This window comes from Pan troglodytes, chromosome 10 (assembly GCF_028858775.2).
Source record: "Pan troglodytes isolate AG18354 chromosome 10, NHGRI_mPanTro3-v2.0_pri, whole genome shotgun sequence".
Taxonomy (NCBI): Eukaryota; Metazoa; Chordata; class Mammalia; order Primates; family Hominidae; genus Pan; species Pan troglodytes.
The window spans coordinates 139,158,178-139,181,703 of NC_072408.2; the positions used below are offsets into that span (position 1 = coordinate 139,158,178).

The 23,526-nt window shown below is 59.3% G+C and overlaps 1 protein-coding gene across 2 annotated transcripts in view; it reads right to left on the reverse strand.

The window, feature by feature from the left end:
* The window catches only part of GALNT9 (polypeptide N-acetylgalactosaminyltransferase 9), a 133,168-nt gene extending 109,661 nt beyond the window's left edge, over positions 1 to 23,507 (reverse strand). Inside the window, exon 1 of one of the 2 annotated variants that reach the window (XR_002938899.3) lies at positions 22,883 to 23,396. Coding sequence is in view for 1 of the 2 variants with exons in the window: in XM_009426595.5 (XP_009424870.3) it covers positions 22,883 to 23,120 (238 nt within the window). In the remaining variant the exon portion in view is untranslated. Of the gene's footprint in view, positions 1 to 22,882 lie in introns of both variants that reach the window. The other variant, XM_009426595.5, reaches the window with a different exon arrangement.
* Positions 23,508 to 23,526: the final 19 nt, after the last annotated feature.

The following is a 23,526-nucleotide window of genomic DNA, read 5'->3' on the forward strand; positions in this document are numbered from 1 at the left end:
ACCCGGGCACAGCCTCACCCGGGCACAGCCTCACCAGGACACGCCCTCACCCGGACACGCCCTCACCCGGGCACACCCTCGCCCAGGCATAGCATAGCCTTGCCTGGACACACCCTCACCTGGGTACATCCTCGCCTGGGCACAGCCTTGCCTGGGTGGCCTCCTGGAGCTCAATTTAGGGAATGTTTGGTCTCAGTGGGCCCTGAGAGGGAAGCCAGTGAGGCCCTCGGGTGGAGAGCGCGGCCCGAGTGCAGATGTGAGTGCCAGGCCTGGGGTTTCCCTACTGGCTCCTCACAGCACTGGGTGATGGGGACCAGGGAGCCCTGGGTGGGGCTTGGGTCCAAAGGAGCTGAGTCAGGGCTGGCAGCACAGCCTTTAGGGCAGTGGCTCTCACAGTGGCACCTGGGCCGGGGGGCTCACAGCGGGGCCCACCCTCAGGACAGGGGGGCTCACGGCGGGGCCCAGACTCAAGACAGTGGCTCCCGCCCTCAGGACAGCAGCGTCCACCTCACCTGGGAGCCTGTGGGGACCACACGTTCTTGAGACCCTCCCCAAACCTGCCGGGTCAGAACCCCCGGGGGGGGCCTGCAGGGGACCCTTACACAGGCAGCGTTGGAAGCGGCTGTCCGCACCGGAACCGCCTGTGGAGTGTGAGGGCGCCGGCGCCTGCCTGGGCCTCCCCACGGAGCTGACGTCACTGCCGGGGCGTGGCCTGGACGCCGGACGGTCTAAACCATCCCCAGGTGACTCTCAAGCGCAGAGCAATGGGAGCTGCTGTCCGGGATGGCGAGGAGTCAGCCTGGCTCCAGGGCCCTGGCCAGGAGGCGACCCACTCAGGGGCGCCCCGGAGCCATGCAGAGAGGCCTGTTGGGGGTGGTTCTCCTGGGGTCTGGGGGCCGAGGTCCAGGTGGGCGGGCAGAGCGGGGGTCTAGACTGTGGGCAACAAGTTCTTAAGGCAAAGTCAGTTCGGACATAGTGGCTTGGAGGACACAGGTGCGTCTCCAGGCCTTTCTGGGTACCCCCACCCGCCCCGGCATTGCTGACGGAGTGCCATGGGGCACCCACTTTCCCCAGGACGTTCTCCACGCCTTCCCCCCTGCTCAGAGCCAGGGACACCGCTTGGTTTTGGAGGCAGTGATGTGACTTGCGCGAGGAAAAGCAGCTTCCTTTCGAGATTCAGGGCGGAACACAAGGCTCCCTCCCCGCCATTCATCATCACTGCGGTAATGGAAAAGATGGCTCACTTCCGCGCACCCCCGCCGCGTGCCCGTGGTCATTCTGCTTTTATGGAATCGTCATTTCAAGTTCCTTTCCCATGACCCGAGGGAGCGCACTGTTCTAATTACAGGAGATAATCTGGAAGACAATCGCAGGGGAGGAGACGGCCGTCTGGGAGCGTGGCGGGGAATCTGATTTCCACGGGGGCTGACTCTGTTTGTGAGTAGATGGGCGGGTGGGGGTGATCTGGGCTGTGAGGGGACCTGTGCCCGCTTCCCAGCCACCTCCTCTCGACGGACCCTGAGGAGAGCAGTCAGGGAAGTTGAAGGATGAACAGATTGTCACTTGGCGTGTGTGTCTGGGGCAATGGGGAGTGGTGGGGACTGCGGCTCAGACCCACGGATTACTGCCACCCAGGGACTCGGGTCCAGAGATGCCAGATCTTCTAAAATTCCAACAGGAAGTGCCAGTGTACAGATTTATATCTCTACATGTCAGCAGTGGATTCACATTTTGGAAGAAATGGCATTAAGTTAACAAATACGCACTGGGTCTATCTAGATCTGTTCATCAGGCAGGACAGCTGTGGTGGGATAAATAACCAATCCCAAAGGCATCAGGTTCTGATGTCTGGAACCCATGAGTCTGTCAATTTCCATGGTCAAAGGGACTTTACAGACGAGATTAAGTTAGAGACCCTGAGACAGAGAGTGCCCTTGATCACCCAGGTGCACCCTGAATACAATCACCAGTGTCTTATAAGAGAGAAGCGGGCCGGACACAGTGGCTCACGCCTGTAATCTCAGCACTGTGGGAGGCCAAGGCGGGTGGATCACCAGGTCAGGAGTTCAAGGCCAGCCTGACCAACATGATGAAACCTCATCTCTACTAAAAAAAAAAAAAAAATAGTTGGGTGTGGTGGCGGGCGCCTGTAGTCTCAGCTACTCGGGAGGCTGAGGCAGGAGAATCACCTGCACCCAGGAGGCAGAGGTTGCAGTGAGCTGAGATCACACCAATGCACTCCAGCCTGGGCGACAGAGTGAGACTCCGTCTCAAAACAAACAAACAACAACAACCACAAAAAACAAGTGTCTTATGAGAGAGAAGTGGGCCGGGCGCAGTGGCTCACACCTGTAATCCCCGCACATTGGGAGGCTGAGCCAGGAGAATCACTTGACCTTAGGAGGCTGTGGCTGCAGTGAGCTATGATCACGCCACTGCACTCCAGCCTGGGCAACAGAGTGAGACCCTGTCTCAAAAAAAAAAAACAAAAAACACACAAACAAGAAAAAGACACATGGAGGGAGATTCGACACAGAAGAGGAAACAGCTGCGTGTGACGGAGGCAGAGGGTGCAGCAGCGTGGCCAACGGCGCCTGGAGCCCCAGGAGCTGGGAGGGAAGGACAGACCCTCCCTGCGGCCTCTGGAGGCTGCACAGCCCTGCCCATAGCTCAGCTGTAGCTCAGTGAAATCCACTCTGGGCGTCTGGATGCCAGAGCTGTGAAAGAAGAAATGTGTGTCATTTTAGGCTGCCCCGTCTGTGGTGAGCTGTGACAGCAGCCCCAGGAAAATAATACAGGAGGCTAAGCTGGTGCAGCAAGCAGACCCCGAATCACCCTGCCCCGGGCCCCAGCGCTGCCCTTGCTGGGTGCCGCCACCCATTCTGTTTGCTGGTCTCGTTCCAGCAGCCCCCAGGTGGTGCCTGCACCTACCGGGTTCCCAGACACTGCTAAAGGCAGGGGGAGGCCTTGCGGGATGTGGGGCAGCCCCACGAACGCAGGGTGGGCCGGGGAGGTAAGGTGGGGTGGGAGGGACCCTCGACCGCCAGGGCTTTCCCAGGCCAGGGCTGAGACAAAGAGAGGGGCCCAGGACCCACCTGGCACCTCGGGGTGCCCATCCTGTAATCCTCACACTGCCCACGATGTCAGCACCATGCTGTCCCCATTGCATAGACAGTGAGGCTCACCGTGGCCATGCAGACCTACCAGGCTGAGGCTCCTGGGCCCTTCTGAGCCACGTGTGCACTGGCCGTCCTCACACCTCACCCACGGGGCTCGGGATGGCCGCACTCACGCCTCACCCACGGGGCTCGGGATGGCCGCACTCACGCCTCACCCACGGGGCTCGGGATGGCCGCACTCACGCCTCACCCACGGGGCTCGGGATGGCTGCACTGTGACTTCCGTACCTGAGAAGGCAGGAGGCGGCTGTGGAGCAGAGGTCAGCTGGTGCCCGGGAGGACGCTGACAACCCCGCCCCTCTGCCCCCAACCAGGGAGGTTCCTAGAGCCCCTATTTACGGCCCTGCAGGGCGGTGGGCAGAACCCGGCCCCACCCATTCAGCCCACATCCACCGGGCTGCAGGCGTGTCTGTCCCACGCGATGCTCTCAGAATCCTGAGTTTTTGCCAACATTGAAACCCCCGTAGCTTTCACCTGAAACCCTGGAGTTCCCACTTCCTAGGGAGGATCCAGCAATCTGACAGCCTGGATCTGCCATGCGGGGCAGAGATGGGCTGGAGTGGATGATGGCCCCGGGACACCCACGGCTGACTGGCCCCACCCCTCTAGCTGCCCGTGGACCTCACGCAGCCGCCCCGGAGGTCAAGGGGTCGTGCCCCAGTTTAGATGAATGGAGCGGGATGGTGGGTTGAATGAGGGCCCCAAAAGCTCTCTCCACTCTGAACCTGTGGATGTGGGAGTAAGGTCTTTCCAGGTATAATTAAGGTGAGGATTTCAAGATGAAGTCATCCTGCACTCGGGGCAGGGGGTGTAAATCCAGTGAGAAGCATCCTGGTTAGAAAATGAGAGGGCTCGGATAGTCACAGGCAGAGAAGAGAGGCCACATGACGTCAGAGGCAGAGACGACGCCACGACCGCCCGGTGTCCCCTGAGCGGGACAGGCCTGCAGCAGACCTAGGCCCCCAGGGGAGCTGCCCCTGCCGGCACCGTGACTTTGGACTTCCGGCCTCCAGAACAGAGAGAGCGTAAGTCTCCGTTGTGTACAGCCACCCGGTCTGTGGTCAGTGCTACAGCAGCACCAAGAATCGCACAGGAGGGCAGAGAAAGAGACCACGCCAGGAGGGCAGTTAGAGGGCAAGGGCCCAGCAGACGCCCGGGCCACCACCCGTCCCCTGTTCTTCAGCAGCAGAACGACAGTTTGCTTGATGGCAGCGGGCGCAGGTGAAACCCAGGCCTCCCCGGGTGACCTCGCCGCTGAGGGTGGCGCCCGACCAACACCCAGTCAGCAAGACTCGAGTGGAATTTGCTGGGTGGAATTTCTGAGAAATATGTCTAAAAAAGCAGACTGCTGGAATCTGAGGTTTTCACCTTTTATCCACAGCCCTGTACTGTTTTTCGTGCCTGGAACCAGGACTCAATGCTCGGGGCTGGAGCAGCCAATGTGTGACCATGAGGCCGAATGCCTCCAGCAGGAGGGAAGGAGCTGGGATTCACGTGGGGCTGGGCTTGTGAGGGTGCCACCAGCCCTCCAGGTCTCACCCGCCACACCGCGGTTCGGCATTTCAGTTGGGGTCGGTAACACGCAGAAGTAAAGGAACTGAGGCATGCAAAGGCCAGGACTGTCAGGGACTCTGAGTTCCCTCACCCAGAGGAGCCGGGGCTGAGTGCCAGGAGTGAGAGGGCACCCGCGTGAGGTCAGGCTGCCTCCCACCCAACAGCCCCACCCAGAAGGACGGGGCCGGCCATCTCCTGGAGGCTGAGAGCCCTCCGGGAAAGCAGGCATTTCTGCCGGCTTCCTCTGTGTCCCTGCCCCCTGAAGAGTCATTTCACACTTGGCCGCCTGCTTTCCCAGCACACGATACCTGGGATATGTGGGCGGCTGTGATTTTTCAACTTGGAAGGAAGTGGGCTTTCAAGCTCCCAGCTTCTCTTTGAGTCACTGATTTCCATCTGTTACAGTGACTGAAGCCAATATTCTGAGAGAGGAAACAGCACAAATTGAGAGGCAGCCGGGCACAAGATAATCGGGGAGGAAGGGGCAGAGGGAGGGCGCGCTGGGAAGGTGGGAGCCACGCTGTCCTCCCACGCAAAGAGGAACTAGGTGTGGCTGTGGCCTGAGGGAGGTGATCCCCAAACAGCCCAAACCCGGCTGTCCTGTTTTGGAGCCTCCGCCTGTCCACAGCCATCCTTCAGGGCACCCGCTCTCCCTGGGCACACGGTCAGGGCACCCACTCTCCCTGGGCACACGGTTCAGGGCACCCGCTCTCCCTGGGCACACGGTCAGGGCACCCACTCTCCCTGGGCACACGGTTCAGGGCACCCGCTCTCCCTGGGCATGTGGCGCTGGCAGCCCAACACAGGGACCCGGCCGCAGCTAAAGTTTCCCATAATTGTGGCCTCTGCGAGCAGACCAACCTGCCTCCCGCTGAAAAGCACTAAGAATACTGGATTTAAACAACAACATCAACTTCTAAAAAGCAATAAATACCTGACAAGATGGCAAGAAATTGCTAGGCCAGAAGTGAAGGGAAAATGGGAATCAGAGAAATGAGTGGGCCTGCAGTTTGCTTTTTCCCTAAGAGGGTGTTCTGAATACTGTGACTTTGACATTTCAAAGAGGGAGAAAGGGGGAAGAAATCAGAGATGCCAAATAGAAAACTCTCCCTCCATAAACAGAGGTGAGGGTGAAGCACTGGGGGACCCGCCTTCAGGATGTGCAGCCTCGGCGTGGTCCAAGCAACCATCAAGGCCTGAACTCGACATTAGAGGAGCAGCACGGGCAGGGGCAGCAGGGGCAGGGGTAGCACAGGCAGCCCCCAGGAGCCTAGAGGAGCAAACAACCATCTCCAGAGGGGAGTGCCTCCAGCCTAGGCCTCGGGTTATGCCTGAAACTCAATGTTCAACAACAATGACCAGCACACAGTCAAACGTAACAAGGCACACAAGGGAAAGAGACACTGTGAGCAAGTGCTGGCAGAGAGAGCAGACGTGGACTCCAGACCAGGGCAGCTGCCGTGGGACAGCGGGCCCTCCCTCCACCCTCAGATCCCAGGACACCAACAGCCTCCACTGTGACCTTTGTCCAGCAAGCAGGACTCCACCCTGTTTGTACTGAGGGAACCAGCAGCACCATCACCTTCCGGCAATCCAGGCCCTGCGTCCTTCATGTGCGTGCGACCTTGGCTGTCCACTTCAGGGAGTGTGGAGGGCGGAGGGGAGTGTGGAAGCTACAGCAGGCAGAGTGTCCCACCAGCTCCCTTGCCCCTCTCTTTATTTCCACTATAAAAATGTAAATCCATTTAACGTGCCTGGCTATTAATTTTGATGATTACAAAGTGAAGATAAAAAAGAGAGACCCTGGTTTGCCTTTGTAGATAATGTCTCTCTCTCCCAGCTTCAATTTTATCCACTCTCTCCAAATACAACAGCTAATTTCATTACAGACTGGTCTTTTAAGATTCCCTGGGGACCCAAACTAATAACATATTGTCAATAGTGAAAAGACTGACTGCCCTTCTGATACCGTGAAGTCATGAATATTTTGCAGGACATGGCAATACCTGTAAAATATATTCTCACTGAGACTAATACAGCATTTGATAAATCTTCATACATAATACTTGTGTTCAACGAATATGAATATTTATGGGGCCAAAGCAAGGGAGATAGGGAATGACTGGAAGTATCTGGGGAGAAGGATTTCCTGGCCCTCTGCTTCCCTTTGGAAAGCATGCAGGGCTCTGGAACAACCCACGGCTGCTCCATGCAGCAATAAATGCCAACCTGACCCAGGTTTGGGTTTAAGGGCGGCTGGGAGCAAGGGTGTCCCATTACCTTGGTGGCCACCTCTGAGAGAAGCTGCTGAGAGGAGCAGAGTGGTTGGGCCCCCACCCCTCCCCACGCCCACGCTGTCCTCTGATGGTGCACACACCTGGGTCCACTGGGGTCAGCTCTCCGCTCAAATCCTGACTCTGGAATCTCCTGGAAATGCCTGTCCTTTGGACGCAGCCCAGCCTTGAGGGTCAAAGACAGGAGGAGACCTCAGGAACCCACACACGGAGGATGGGAGGGGAAACTGGCCCTGCCCTTGCTGAAGCCCCCAGCGGAGTCCAGGGGACCTGGCTTTCCCTCAGCCGCTTGCTGAAGGAGAGCCTGCCCTGAACCCCTGTTGTCAGGGGGCAGCAGAGGCTCCATGTCTCTGCCCCCAGGGTGGATCCCCTTCTGCCGGGGCCCAAGCCAAAGATGAGGTTGTCAGCCCAACACTTGTGTCAGTCTGGGCTGCTCAACTCCACATGGATGCACTGGGACCCAACCTGCCTTCCTCGTTTTCTCTCATAGTCCAGCATTCCAGATCCTGTCTTCCCTTTCTCAATGCTTGGCTGTCCTCACTCTATAGAGTCTCCTACTATATTTATTCACCCTCCACTCATCTACCCACCCATACATACATCCACTCATCCACCCACCCATACATACATCCACTCATCCACCCACCCATACATACATCCACTCATCCACCCACCCATACATACATCCACTCATCCACCCACCCATACATACATCCACCCATCCATCCACCCACCCATACATACATCCACCCATCCACCCACCCACCCATCCATCCATACATCTACCTATCCATCCACCCACCCATCCATCCACACATCCATCCATCCACCCACCCACCATCCATCCACTCACCCACCCATCCATCCATACATCCACCTATCCATCCACCCATCCATCCATCCATCCATACATACATACATCCACCCAACCACCTGCCCATCCACCCACTCATCCATCCACTTGCCCACTCATCCATTAATCCACCCACCCACCCATCCATTTATCCATCCACCCACCGACCCATCCCTCCATCCATCCTACCAGTCAATCAATACTTACTAAGCACATACTATACATCAGGCATCACGTTATCTGTCTGTCCAAATCCTGCCCCACTTGAACTCTCTTTCTGTCTCCATCTTTGCTAACTTTTCTGGGACCTACCATGTGGGAGGCACTCTGCCAAGCACTTCACTTGCACCATCTTGTCTAATCTTCTCCATGATCCTGTCATGGAGGGATAATCATTTTTCACATTTCACAGATGAGGAAACCAAGGCTCAGAGAGGAGTAGTGACTTGCCCAAGGTCACCCCATTGGGATTAGGACTCAGATCCATCCAACTCCGAATGTGCAGCTCAAAGATTCCTCTTCCATGAAGCTGTCCTGACCTTCCCCTTCAAAGCAATCCCCTCTCCTGCACCTTAGAGAGCAGAGAGTGCAGGCTGCCACCCCCCTGCCTGACTGTGAACTCCCAGGGGGCAGCTGCTCGGGGCACTGGGCACACCCTGCTGGGCTCTGCACAGTATGGCAGTCATTCGGTGAATGAAGCGTGAATCGGATCAAACCCTCTCCCCGATGCCCCCTCCAATTTCCCGTGGAATCCTGGCGTTCATGCATCTTGGGCAGAGCGGAACTAGCTTCCGTGCAGTGGAGTCGGGCTGGAAGGTCGGGTGGACCTCGGGTGGCGGAAATGAGAAACCACAGTAACATCTGCCGAAGCAGCGCCATCGCTTACCAAGCGCGACCGGGTGCCGGGCGCTGCTCCCAGAGCTTTGCAGGCTCCCCTCGTCCAGCATCCTCACAACAGAGGTGAGTGCTGTTCTCACCCCAATTTACAGATAAGGAAGCTGAGGAGCGGGAGGCTGGGCGGCCTGACGGAGGTGGCACAGGGGGAGGTGGTGGGGCCGGGCTCTGAGTCCAGGCGGCCCAGCGCTGTAGCCACATTTTAACCACAAGGCTCTGCACCGAGCAACTAAGATAATCCGGGTGGCCTCCCCCGTGTCCACTGCAAAGTGCTTGAGCCTCAGAATATAATCAGGGTGGCCTCCCCCGTGTCCACTGCAAAGTGCTCGAGCCTCAGAATATTAACAGGCATTTTCCACAATTTTCTCAAAATAGTGTGAAAATAGCCCCTTGCAGAATTCAGACCCCGTCTGTTCTTTTCTGACTTAGAAATAAAATCAGGGCTTGCTGGGTTTCACGCCGGAGCTGCACACAGAGCTGATGCGACTGAACTATTCTGTGGAAAGTAAAAATAGCCCCTTTCTGCCGTGGGATGTGGGCAAGGTTGCGCCGCGGCTGCTGATCTGAGAAGGTCGCGTCTTCTGGGCCAGTCTCTGTGAAGGCCGCCGGTTCGGATCCCAGTTCTGCCATTACCAGGCTGCACATCCACACTCAGCCCTGGTGTCCTTGTGGGAACACAGGGTCCAGAGACGGCCTCCCACACACAGCAGAGAGGGCTGAGCCGCCCACTCATACTCCCCACCGCGTCACACAGGGTGTGAGTGACACGGCCTCAGGGGAAGACCCCTCTATGCTGGGGCTGCAATAAACCCCTGTGCTGGGCCCATTCCGAGATGCCAATGGGGACTTGGAGCATGAGAAAGGGGACAGCCTCTGGCCCTGAGAACAGTCTCCAGAATGTTCGAGAGTGGAGGGTGGTGGGGATGCGGGGTCCTGGAGAGGGCACGGCAGGCAGGCAGCCCCCGAAACAGCCGCCCACCCCCTCACGCCTGCAGGTCTTGGGTTCCGTCATGTTTCCTCATCAGCCTTTCGCCTCCTCTCTCACCGAAAGAAGAGGCAGGCAGAGGCAGGAGCTGGCCGCGGGCTGGGAGGCGACCCCACAGACCCCAGCGTCCCGGTCCAGACTCGGCTCTCCAGCAGAGGCATGAAGCTGGATCACAGTCAGTGCCTGCCCCGGGCCCCGACCTGCAAAGGGGGGTGCCATGATTCTCTACCATACAGCCTGTGGGTTCTTCCCCAGCCCGACCCCACGTCCCCATTTCACGATGCATTTTTATGCCCCTATTCTGGGAGGAAACAGAGATCCCCTATAACCGAGCATATACTTCCTTTAAAAATCTATTTAGTGCTATAGCTTCACTAAAAAAGGAAAAAGAAAGAAAAGGAATTTGCAGTTATCAACCTCAGATGACCTTGCTTCCTTCCTCCTTGGGAAACGGAGAATCAGGAGCACCCGAGCTTCCCACCCTAACCACCTGTGCTCAGGGAATGGCCGTCTGAGGTGCGAGGTGCTGCCAGGACCTCCCGGGGCCTCATCCCTCCTCCTGCCAGGGTGTGTCCCTGCTCTCTTTCCTCCGCTTCAGCAAATTCCCCCGTGCTCTGTGTGGTCCCTCAGCCACCCTTTCAGATCCGACAGGGACGCCCACCCCAGCCCACTCCCTCTGCAGCCACCCAGCCTCCTTCCCATCATGAGCACTGGCACTCACATGGGGTACTCGGACCCATGGGGACATTTGGTGAGACCTGGGCAGGTTTGGCTGTCACACCTGGGGAGGGGCGGGGCAGCTACCAGCATCTAGTGGTTGGAGGCCAGGAATGCTGCATGGCCTGGCCCCCATCCTACACCCCACAGAGCACAGCCTGCATCCTACACCTACAGAGCACGGTCCCATTCTACACCCCACAGAGCACAGCCTGCACCGTACACCCCATGGAGCATGGTCCTATTCTACACCCACAGAGCACAGCCTGCACCCTACACCCCATGGAGCATGGTCCTATTCTACACCCCACAGAGCACAGCCTGCACCCTACACCCCACGGAGCACGGTCCCATTCTACACCCCACAGAGCACAGCCTGCATCCTACACCCCACAGAGCACAGCCTGCACCCTACACCCCACAGAGCATGGTCCTATTCTATACCCCACAGAGCACAGCCTGCACCCTATGGAGCACGGTCCCATCCTACACCCCACAGAGCACAGCCTGCACCCTACACCCCACAGAGCACAGCCTCATCCTACACCCCACAGAGCACGGCCCCATCCTACACCCCACAGAGCACAGCCTGCATCTTACACCCCACGGCACATCCCCCTCCTAGACTCCACAGAGCAGGGCCTGAATCCCTTACCCCACGGAGCACAGCCCCCGTCCCACACCCCACAGAAGCAGCTGGTGGGGTCAGCTTGCCCAGCTTCGGGGACAGGAGCCTTGCACTGCCCCCCCAGGCCACACCCTCTCTCCTGCTCCTTCCACTCGCATCCTCACAGTGTGTGCCCAGGCCCAGGCCTTGGACTTGCCACTCTTCCATCCACACTGGCTCCCTAGCGTGGGGTCAGCTCCTCTCCAGGGCCACCTCACCACGGATACCTGCGGTTTTTATGAATTCCAGGATCATCTGTGAACAGCACAATTGGATCACACTCCAGTAAGTCTGTTAAAAGCATTAATTTGTTATCCGTAAACACGTAAATACACCATAATTTTGGTAAGCCTGTGTTGAGATTTTGTGTTTTTAAAAATCTTCCCAAAAGCTCAAAAACGCGGTGGCCAGACCCCCCTCGCTCAGTAGAGGCTGCGCCCAGCCCTCCCCAGCTGGCCCCACCTTCGGGCCCCTCCAGCCCCGGGGCCCAGCCTTGTCCCTTCCAACCAGGGCAGGGAAAGAAGGAGGAGGGGTATCGGTGGGGCTGCACAGGGGCTGCTGGGAGCCTCAGGAAGATCCACGGTCGACCTGGCACCTCTAGATCTCATTATTTCCCTGGCGCTCCACAGGGTCCAGGATGGCGTTTCAAGGAACAATCGCACTTGGTTTATTTACTTAAAAATAAAACACTGATGGGCACACTGGCTCATGCCTGCAATCCCAGCACTTTGAGAGGCTGAGGAAGGTGGATCACTTGAGCTCAGGAGTTCGAGACCAGCCTGGGCAACATGGTGAAACCCCGTCTCTATCAAAAAATACAAAAATTAGCCGGGCATGGTGGTGAGCACCTGTAATCCCAGCTACTCGGGAGGCTGAGGCAGGAGAATCGCTTGACCCTGGGTGGTGGGGGTGAAACCCTGCCTCGAAAAAATTAAAACAATAAAAATAAAATGCTGACAGCCAAGGGCCTGAGCACAGCCCCTCTGGCCAGGCAAGCGTGGGCGGCAGGACGCTGACCAAGAACGCTGGATGATGCATGGGGCTGGGCGGGCACTGGGCAGGCCTGACCCAGAATGAGAGACAAGGTGGGTGCTCGGGGAACCCACATGGATGCCTCTCCTCAGGGCCAGAGCTGGGGCCCTAAGAGCACCTGCCCTTCGTGACCCAGCTTTCAGTCCAGCCTCCAACACAGGGGCCTCAGGCCACCAGGGACATGAATCCGCCATCCCATCAGCACAGGGCCTCAGGGCCTCACAGGCGGCATCCACGCTTGAACCCTGGTGTAGTGTCGCAGCTGCAGCCGTAGGATCACGCAAAGCTGGTGACTTGCAGGTTCGGGGCCGCCCTAAACCTCCTGGTGGATCCTGGGATGCGCGCCCTGACTGACCTCCCAGCTGGGCCTGCAGCCCCGTGTGTGGCCAGCGTTGATGCACAGTGCACGCCGTGGGCTGCCTGCCCTCCTCTTGTCTGCCTGGCAATCCCAGCTGTGGCCGGGTCCACTCAACCCTACACATCGTGGGAGCAGGCCCAGCCCTGCTCCTGCCCCAGCCCGGGGCCAGTTATGACCAGGCCAGTCCCACAGGGCACTCCTCCCACCCTCTGCCAGTGGCTGGCTAGGTGCTCAGAGATGACAGTCCTAACGGAGAGGCAGGAAGCCTGCGTGTCCCCAGACATCCCTGCGGGGCCTCCCGCCTTTCAGGGCCCTGCTCATGCACACCGGGCAGCTGCACGGGTCCTTTGGACTTCGGCGGCGACTCTCTGGGAGGGAGAAGCAGAGACAGAACTGGGTGTCCGTGGCCGCCACCGAGCCACCAAGCCTGCAGCGTGCGTGCCTTCACGTGAGGTGTGCTCCCCATGGTTGAAGCTAGTTGTGATGGTGAATTCTGCATCCATAGAGAGGGCCTTGGATGCCCAGGTGGCTGGAAGTATTGCTTCCAGGTGCGTCTGTGCGAGATTCGAGTCTGAATCAGGGGGCTGAGGAAGAAAGGTCTGTCCTCCCCAGTGCAGACAGGGATCAGCCCCTTCTCGGAGGCCCAGCTGGAACAGAAAGGCAGAGGAGGGCAGCTTCATGTCCTGTGTGAGCTGAGACCTCCCTCTGCTCCTGCCTGTGGACATCAGGTGGAGCTGCCAGGTCTCGGGCCTTTGGAGTAGAAGTTATGCCGTTTTCCTCAGCGTGACCCTGGCTCTCAGGTCTCTGCACTCAGGCCAAAGGACCCCACCCGGCTTCCCGGGCCTGCAGCTTGCAGACGGCAGATGATGGGGCCTCTTGGCCTGCACAGTCACGGGAGCCAATCCTCACCCTACATCTCCTCTTGGGTCTCTCTCTATCCGCTGGCTCCTTTCCTCAGGAGAGCCCTGACGCACACACTAGCGGAGTTTGCTTTCATCAGGCCTTTCCGTCTGGGGCAGGTCAACACCCCACTCCGCCACACACACAGCTGTACCCGGCACAACACGCGGCCACAGGTCACCTCAGGTCACCTCGGGTGCTCCTCCCGCAGCCCCACGTAGACAGAAGACATTCCTCGGGCCTGGGTGCCCAGCCTCCCGCGTCCTTCTAGGGAGAACCGGATTTCCTGTGGAACCCGTGTCTTCTCCACTCTCAGCCTCCGGAGGTTCGGAGGGGCTCACTGACCCCGCCATGCAGGCAGGGATACGAGGCAGGCGCTCCTAAGGAAAAGGGGGCGGCAAGCGGCCCCCGCCGCTGGGTCACGCTATCCCCTCTGCCAGAACCACTGGGCCACTGGGTTCCGTTAGTGTTCACTCTGTCAGACTTGAGTTTTCTGTAGCTGAAAATCAAAGATCTCAGCTGCTAACAGAGCTGGCGAGCCTCAAGCTGCTCCTGCAGCGACATCCCCAAGTCCATGTGGGTACAATGTGCCAGGGCCGGCCGCCAAGCCCAGGAGCCTCCCCACAGCACATCCACACACGCGCTTGTTTTATTTTTATTTGTTGTTGTTGTTTAAACTCACACTGAGAGGCACAGAACGCCTGAGGAGGGTGCTGCGTGCAGATCCGGGACCTCACTTCCCGGGTTCCGATTCCGCCTCGAGGACGCGGGTGCGGCAGACACGGCCCAGAGCCCTCGAGGGCCACGAGGCGCAGACGCCCCCACCTCGGATCTTTCTGGATTCCTGGGGAATCTGTCGTCTCTACAGAAGCTTGAGTTCATATTACTTAACAGTTTCTTTTAAATCAACTCATCTTTTAAGTTAAATTAATTCGTTTCTTAAATAAGTGATGGGTTGGCACCAACAATAGAAAACATGTATCGTTTTACTAGTAAATATCAGTAAACAGAATGGAAATGGGATGCTGCATTGAGAGTCTGGCCAGGTGTGTCTGTTAGCAAAGCCCGTGTGCCTGGGAGAGGCCCCTCTCCGATGCCGAGGTCAGAGGCCGAGACGGGGGTCCTGGATCCGTGGGACAGGGTGGAGGAGGTGGAGGGAAGCTCCCTCGGCATGATCTGATTCTCTCCAACTCCACGTCCCTGGGCCAGCTCAAGGCCTCCGCCCCCACCAGGTGCCCTCAGGGTTGGAGAAGCATCAGCCCACCCTCATCTCAGAGGCGAGGGGAGGTGGGCGGCGCCGGGGGGGGTCCTTCTGCTGTGCCGCGTGCCTCCTTCAGTGCCCACAGGGCCCCCTGAGGCTGTTGCTCCGGGCATCCCCCCTTTACAGATAGGGAAACCGAGGTGCAGGGGGCGTGTGACCGGCCCACAGTCGTGCAGCTGAGGAGGGAGGAGCTGGGTTTGAACCCAGGCGGTCGACGCCACAGTCAGTGAGGCAGGTGCCCAGGGTGGACTCTCGCTCCAGGGGCCTCCTGGCGTCCCAGCGGGGAGGAGGGTGCCTGGCAGTGGGTGGAGCCAAACGCTGCTCAACATCCACAACCCACCCAGGGGGCGGCCCCACCAGGAAGAACTGCCCCACTTGTGTCAGCCCTGACTGAGGGTGCCTGTGGGTCCGGAGTCGAGGCCCCTGTGGGTCCGGAGTCGAGGCCCCTGTGGGTCTGGAGTCGAGGCCCCTGTGGGTCCGGAGTCGAGGCCCCTGTTGGTCCAGAATCAAGGCCATGGTACACCAGCTGCTCCGGAGACCTTGGTTTCCCGTCTGCTAATGAGTCGCCCGTCTCATCTGGGTCCTGGCAGATCCGAGTGAAACTGAAAATGTGCTTCAAGCAGCTGGCGAGACGGGCACCACCAAAGATGGGACCTCAGTGCCCCCACAAAACAGGCACCCACAGTGTCACATCCCTCGTCAAGAACCTTCTGGCCTGGTCCGGAGCCTGGGAGTGCAGCCAGCATCCTTCCAGGGCCAACAGGCTGTCCTGGCAGCCCCCTGCCCTAGCACCTCACCATCTCCCTCACTCACTTCGCCCTGACCACCCCGACCCCAGGGCCCACTGTGGCCTCTGCACCTGCCACCGACACCCAGCACTTCCCCCGGATTCTCTCCTGGCAGCTCCTTCTCCTCATTCACAATTCAGAGAGTGGCTCCCTCCCCACCCACCTGTGTGTGTCCCAGGTCACTGCAGTGGCACCAAGCGGGGAGGCTCCACCCCACACACCTGTCCCCTCACACACCTGTCCCCTCACACACCTGTCCCCTCATACAGGAGGCCGGGAGTTGGATGTCAGGCACGCAGGGCCACACTCCCTCTGAAGGCAGTGGGTAAGACACATCCTGCCTCTCCCAGGGCCCCCCGGGCTGTGGCCGCACCACCCCAGCCCCTGCCTCTGCCCCCACGGGGCGTCCTCCCCTCCAAACCCCCACTGTCTCTCCTCATCTTATAAGGGCCACAGTCATTGGATTTAGGGCCCACTAATCCCCAGCCCTGGCTGAGGGCATCTTAACTAATTACTTCTGCAAAGACCTTGTTTCTAAATAAGCCGCATTCCGAGGTTCCAGGTGGACGTGAGCTTCCGGGCGGGCCCCGTTCAACCCGTAACCATCCCCGCCACCCAGATACCCATTCGTCCGCGTCACTCGGGCCTCCCCCGTTCGTCCGCGTCACTCGGGCCTCCTCGTAGGTTTGTCTGAGACCATCTGGACCATGCAACTTACTCACTCCCCGTCTTCCTCCCTGGGATGTCAGCCCCTGAGGTGGGGACATCTCTGCTCAGGCCCGCGTCCTCAGCGCAGTTCAGGAATGCAGCAGGTGCTCACGAATTCGCCAGGAAGGAACGGATGTGCAGCACACGAGGTGGTGCTGTTGCTCCCTGAGACAGGCCCTCAGCTCATAGGGGCTGGGCCCGCAAATGCCAGTTCCAGCACAGCAAGCACCCAGCATCCCCGTCCGTGACTCAGTTGCCCCACAGAAGGCTCTGGGAGGGGTGAGTGTTTGCACAGGGAATGGGGACGTCTGCCCAACCCCAGCTCCTGTCACCCCTTCACAGTTTGCCCCCTCCTACTTCCAGAACGTAGGAAGCACCATGGTGTCCCCAGGCACGGGAGGGGGATTTGTAGGCTCTGCAAGGATGGAGGCGGGAGCAGGCCGAGGCGGCTTCCTGGGAGGGCCTGGTGAGCCCAGGGGACCAGGTGCAGAGCCCAGGGCTGAGCTGCTTCCGTGCTACGAGATGATACAACCCTTGGCACCTTTTAAACGACTGGAAAATGAGTTTCTCCTTCCTGTGAATGGCAGCTAGAGGGGGGACTGTCAGACTTAGGCTGACACCAGTCCCCTCGCTGAGTGGCGGGGTGGCCATCGCTCTCCTGGCCGTCCCGTACGGGAAAGCCCAGGCCACAGGGGCATTTCCTGGGGCACGAGAGCCGTGCGTCAGCCTTGCCCCCTCCTCCAGCGCCTCCCGGCTTCTCCACCTCCTTGTCCCTTCACAGGCATCTGTGCTTGCTCAAGAGAAAATGGGCTGCTGACCACACGGATCTCAAGACATGGATCCCATCCTGCCCGTTTGTCCTCAGTGGGAGATCTGACATGGAAATTTACAGACTTATTTTTGTCAAGTTTCCAGCCAATGAAGGATAAACTGTCCTTTCAGAAAATAGTTCCAAGACTCTGAAATATGCAGGTTGCTGTGCTGAATTGTAAATGCAAACACTCAGCCCAGCACACGCCGACGCTGGGGATCACCACCTGCCTGGGTCGTTCCTAGAAGCTCGGGCTGCTGCGTTTGCAGACAGAAGGCTGCCGACCGGGCCTGCTCTACGCAGGTCTGCTCCGCCTCAAGGCAAGTGGCTGACAAGTGTTTAGGAACTCATCTCCCCCAAGACTCGAAGGGGCAGGTCTGCACAAAGCCCACCCTCCGGGTTAAGGGAACGGGCTGAGTGGCTCTGAGTGGTCAGATGGGGTCAAAATCCCCAGCGAATCTGGGGGCAGCGATGGGGAGGACAGCTGTGTGTGAGTGCAGGTGAGGAAGAGAACACACAACCAAAATGTCGTTCATCTCAGCCAGGAAATGCCAGGCTCCTCCGAGTGCCGGGAGCCCCAGCGGACGTCAGAAAACCGGAGAGGCAATCCCCGTCCAGTAGCCACGAACCAGCCTCATCGTCGGAGTCAGAGTGGGAGCTCTGGCCGTGGGTAGTAACTATTTTTTCAGTTTTTGTAGTAAATCCACAATCATGGGGAAGCTGTGAACCTCGGCCGGGGCGGGGGCCCGGAAGTTAATGATCCGGGTGGAAAAACGGTCAATGCTGCTGCCGTTGTTGAAGCGAGACCTGCCAGGGCCGGGACTGAAGCCTCCAGGGCGCTGCAGCTGTCTTCCCGGCCACGGCCACTCCGGCTGTTTGGATCAGCAACGTGGGACGTTGTAATACACGGAGGGAATTCAGGGGAGGGTAGAGACGATGAACTCAAGCTGGAAAGGCCGCCTGAACCAGCAGGAGCCACTTGGGAAATAAAACTCACAAATGAATAGGAAAAGCTTTCTGCTGGAAACCGCACTTCCTAGCAAGGAGAATTTCTCAAAGCATTTCCAAAATGGAAACGCTTACGCAGAGCAGACGCTTGGAAAGCCCTTTTTAGAAACCCACACCTGACACCCTCCAGAGCTCTCAAGGGAGAGTGTGCCGGAGCCGGCAGAGTGGGGGCCGCAGGACATTCCGAGACGCACGCGTGGCGGCAGCCAGGCACTGCCCGGACCGAGCCTGTGCGCCTCCAGCCATGCCTTCCGCACGACCCCGCGCGCTCCGACGGCGCTGTCTGTGAGCTCCTACCTGGCCCTCACTCATCACGCGGGACTGACGGGGCACGTGCTTTGTGCCGCGCGTGCAAGAGACGCTGTCCTCGTACGGCTGACCTGCCGGGGCCGCGTCCGAGACCCCGGACCAGCGGCTATGGATGGGACTAAGGCAGTGTGGGCCGACTGCCTGTCACTTGTGGCAGCGGGGGATCTTTGGACTGGCTCCCCAAGTTCACGCTCTCAGCTGTGCAGTCTGCCTGCTGCTGAAGCAGATGCCATGGCCCCGGCTCTTGTCAGGGAGACACCCTCCCATCTAGACCACCGCCCTCTGCAGCCGGGTGCAAGGCAAGCGTTGGGTGGCCTGGCATTCTCCCCCCACCGCCCCTTTCTCACCCCCCGGCCTCTCCATTCTGGTTCAGCCAGGTCTTCACTGGTGGTCACTCATGGTGCCGGGACTCCTGGCAGTGTTTTGCGTCCGGATTAAAGGTCTGGGACCCCACTGTGGCGAAGGCAGCCTGGGGAGATACGCCCCTTGGCAACCTGACCACCCCTTCCCCAAGTCCTCCAGCCCCACAGGAACGTCCCCTCAGCTGCTGCTCTGAACACACACTGGGGCTTCCCAAAGCAGGGGCTGCGTCCCGGTGGGCCCAGCTTGCAGACATGGCTGTGGGCCATGCACGGGCACAGCTCTATGAGATGCTGCCCCTCTTCAGACCTTACTCTCCCAAGTTCTTCCGGCGTCGTGCTCATGTGGCCCCGGCTCAGGCCTCCCTGGGGGACAGGGCAGGCCTTGGTGGGGTGACGCCTGCTGGAGTCTCCAGGCTGTTCCCACGGCACTCAGTCACCTTCTACTCACGGGTGCGCTGGAGACACACAAGTGTCTCTTAAGTTCATTTAAACAAAACAATGAATTGTTTGGAGAAAAACCCTCTCGCTTGCTCACTGGACAGATATTCGTGGAGTGCTATGTTCGCGGTACTGCCAGAGGCCTTGGGCATCAGAGCCAGGACCAGACAGACACAGCCTCGCCCTCAGTGGACACGAGCGAGGTGTCACACAGTCATGGGGGGGATGCATGAGGCACGTGGGAATTCCTGAGGCTGGAGGAAGCCTGAGTCCATGTCCCCAGAGGGGGGGCCGTGGGCAGGATGAGCGTGCAATGAGTGTGCACCACGCTCCAACCTTCTCTGACCAGCAACTGGCTGGCCACGGTGGGGCCTTCTGCTTTTTTAATGTAAACTTTTAGTAACTACAGAAACCTAGGTCCCTCTGAAACCAGCGCCACCTCGCTGGACCTCTCTGGGCCCCGTGGCCCACCCTGCTCCAGGCTCTCAGCTTTCCTGCTGCTCAGGCCCAGACCTCTCAGACCTGGGACCTGGGCTAGGGCAGGTCAGTGAGAGGGAATTCACACGTGTGCTCTGAATTTTAGAAACAACCTCCCTCACAACCAACCAACAAAAGGAAAACTTCCCATCGCCATCCCTGGCTCCATCCTCCATTCAGAGCCTTTCTTCCTGAGGGGCAGGAGGGCCAGGACTGCGCCAGGCAGGGGTGATTCTCCTCTCCCAGCAGAGTGAGTCCAGCCGCTGCGACGCGGGCGACCGTGCTCCCTGGCGGTGACCTTCACTCGCTCCACGCCCACGGCGACAAACAGCCTGGCGTGGCTTAGCGCTGCCCAGGCCTCGCATGGACACAGGGGTGGGCCCTGCAAGCACCTAGAGAAAGTGGGGGCTCTTTGTCTCTCTCTCCCCTTCCCATCTCAAGGGGCTTGAAAATTTTCTTAAAGGCAGAAGGGTTTGAATGCCCAGACAACTGAATGGAGACAGTTCTTCCCTTTCTTTTCCTTGAGTTTAGAGGCTTTGAAATTTAGTGTTTATGAGACTTACTGTGTCTGCTGCGCACAAAACCATGGATGCTGTCTTTTATGTGCAACTGAAGATATTCAGAAGGATGGTTTTTGTGTATAAACATTTTTTCCTTGCCTTGAGCGCTGAATTTAGAAGCAAACCCTGATGTACACGTAGGAGTGACGACACAGAGCTTCCTTAAGGAACATCCCTCCGGGGCCTTATGAATTTGAATCTGCACACATTCCTTAGGAGTTCTTTGCCAAGGTCAACGGACATCCCAAAGAAAGGCCACTGGGCCAGCGGAGGCAGGGTGTGGGAAGAACTTTGGATTCTGGGCCCCTCCCCACCCCAGTGGCCCTCCCGCTCCTCCAGCTCCCATGAAGACATGGACTTCCTTCCACCAGGCCCCTCCCAGCCAGCAGAGGAATTCCAGGAAGCAATCAAGGCAGGGAAAAGGGATCAATCCATTTTGTTTCGGATTTCCCCCTCTCCTTTCTGAACTCGGATGGATTAGTATCGAGTGGGAGCTCCCGGGAATCAATTTTGCATCCTGGGATGTCACATTCTGGAACAGGCTGTGATCTAAGAGCTGGCCGCCTCCTCCAGGGAGCTTCTTACACACCTTTTAGCACCGAGAGCCTGTGCCAACATCAGAGCGGGTAATGCTGTTTCAAAGGGCCTCATGGCGACAGACATCAGGCCTCTACCGTACCGCCCTCCCCGTAGGGCCCCACCGGGGGTGAGAGTAATTTTGGTGTCTCCCATCATTTCCTGGGGCAAAGATTGACTGACTCTTGGGTTTAGACACTGTGCCTGGCCTGCTGGTCACAGAGAGGAACGCAGCACAGCCTCATCACAGAGGGGGACGAAACTCGGCCTCATCAAAAGGTTGAGGGCAGAGACAGAGGCAGACAGATGGCAGGGGCCGTTCCGAGAAAGGCTGACAAGGGAGGAAAGCTGGGTTGAAGGAAAGAAGGAGGAACAATTTTAAAAGAAAGGAGGAAGGGGGAGGGAAGCGAAGAGGAAGAAGGGAGGGGACAGAGGACAGGAGGAAGCGGGACGGGAGAAGGCAGTGGGGGCGGTGGGCTGTGGGGGGAGACACACTTTCCCGGAATGCCTCCTTATCTCCCGCCAATGTCAGCAAAGCGGATCATGGGTCCTGGCTTTTTCCACCACCAAGAATCCCAGCCGATTCTCACCTCGAAGGGTGAGGCAGGGAAAACGACTCACAGGGCCGAGCTGCCCTCGTGGTGTTACACAACCTCAGCGTGCTGCCAGTGTTTTTATGTAATCCTCTGGCTCTCCCCATAAAACAGACCATAACACCACGGCGAGCACACTTCAATAGAGCCATGTGCTATTGCCGGGCACACCGCCTTCCGGGAGATGAATTGCACTGCCGGGCGGCTGGGCGGCTGCTTGAACTACTTTTCTCCCCTCGTGGCTCCAGCTGAATCAGAAAGATCAGAGAAGCCACACAGCTCACCAAGCACAGCTCTGCGGGAAAGTCAGGGATTCTGTGGGTGATGGGAAGGCGCTCAGGAAGTCAGGGTGCTCTGAGTCAGACAAAGCTGGGACAACCCCTCCTCATGGGGATTCACCTCCCCCTCCCACCCCACGGCCTGTCTGCAGCCCACCCTCAAGAGAGGGTGTGGCTCCTGAAGGAAACGCAAGACCACCCCCCGCCTTTGCCCCCACACACAGGAGGCACATCCGGAGCCCCCGCCTGCCCACGTAACCCCAGCTCCCGTCACCTCCCACTCGAGCCTGTTACGGATGCTTTCTGGAGGAGGTTTGCTGGGGCTGCCAAGGCAGAAGCCTGAATCATCGGCAGGGAACGGAAAGCCACACCAGCTAGTGCTGTAGGCACATGCAAACTTTCTCCTTCCTGGCGCCCCGGTGCAGAGTGGCCTTGGGGGCGGCTGCTCCTCCGGGAAGGTGGAGCAGCTGGAAAAGTGCTTGCTCTCAGCAGCTGTGGCCGCTGGCCCTGACCTGTGGTGATGCCGGTGCTGCCCCTCGGGCCGACCTACGTCCGCTCGTGATGAAACAGACCCACCGGGAGCTGGAGGCTTTCATGGATTCTGGGGCTCCCAGGTGCCACAACTTGGGCCCCCCTGGGTAATGAGTCCTGCCAAGCCCTGCATGATCCTCAACTCCATCCTCCCAGGAGTCTCAGGTCTCAGCCTCAAGCTTCTCCCATAACAACTTTCTAACGCGGCCTCGGGCACCCCCAGGACAGGGGGCCGCCTAGCCCAGTGGTCGAAGCATTTGGGGTGCCTTCGAACCTCAGGGGCAAAGGACACTGCACCAGCAGCCTCCCAAGTGTGGCATCCCCACCCTCCTCTTTCCCCACCTTCAAGAGTGGAGGGGTCGGCGCAGCCTAAACCTGACGGCCCCCACTCCTGGAGCGCCAAGCCAGCCCCCCACCCCACACTCCTGGACCTAGGCACTGCCTGCGCCTAGAGCAGCTCCAAAGATCCTCTGCAGAAGTTCCCTCGGAGAGCAAGTTTGTGTCATTGTGGGGGCAGGGGGATTCCTCAAGTCTCCACTGGAGGGGTGGATGCCCGGTGCGGGGGGAACCCAGGTTGCTGCCCGCTGCTGAAGGGGCTTCCGCGGCCCTTCCCTCTCCTCTCTCCTGTATATTCCCTCCCACAGGGGCGCAGAGGGTCACGCACCCGAGTCCGGCCTGACCCATCGCGCCCGTGGTGGCCACTGTCCCGGGCAGGGCTGCCCCCACTCCGCCCCGGCGCCCCCGCTCACCGTTGAGCTGGTTGTAGACCACCTCCTCCAGGTGGTCCAGGCGCTGCAGGATGGCCTCACGGTCCCCCAGCGCGCCCACCTTGGCGTGTCGGCTGCGCACCCGGCGGTCGCCGCTCACGATGCGCACGAGCTCCTGGGAGCGGCCCTGCAGGCGGCAGTACACGGAGAACAGGACGATGCCCACGAACACCAGGATGTTCACCGTCAGCAAAGTTCGGATCTTCCTGGCCACCGCCATGAACACGGCTGCAGCGGGGGCCTCACCCGCGGGGCATCCCCAGCATCCCCGCCCGGGCCTGGGCTTCAGCTTCGGCTTCGGGGACCATGAGCCGCCCGGGGCTGCGGGGGCTGCGGGGCTCGGCCGGAGCTGTCCCTTCAGCACCAGCTCAGTGCGCCCGGCCACGGCCGCCGGGGGTCCCCCAGAGCGCAGAGGGCTGCCCGGGGCTGGGGTCGCGGGGCGCGGCCGGCATCCCCCGCTCAGAGGGCGCGGCCCCGCCCCGGGGAGCGGTGAGGGGGGCCGGGGGCGCCGGGGGGCGGCGGGGAAGGCGCGGGCGGGCGGCGCTCGGTGTCTGTGCCGGCTCCTGTCCTGCCCGCCCCGCAGCCACCGCGCCGGTGCAGAGTGACGCGGCCTCAGCTCAGCTCAT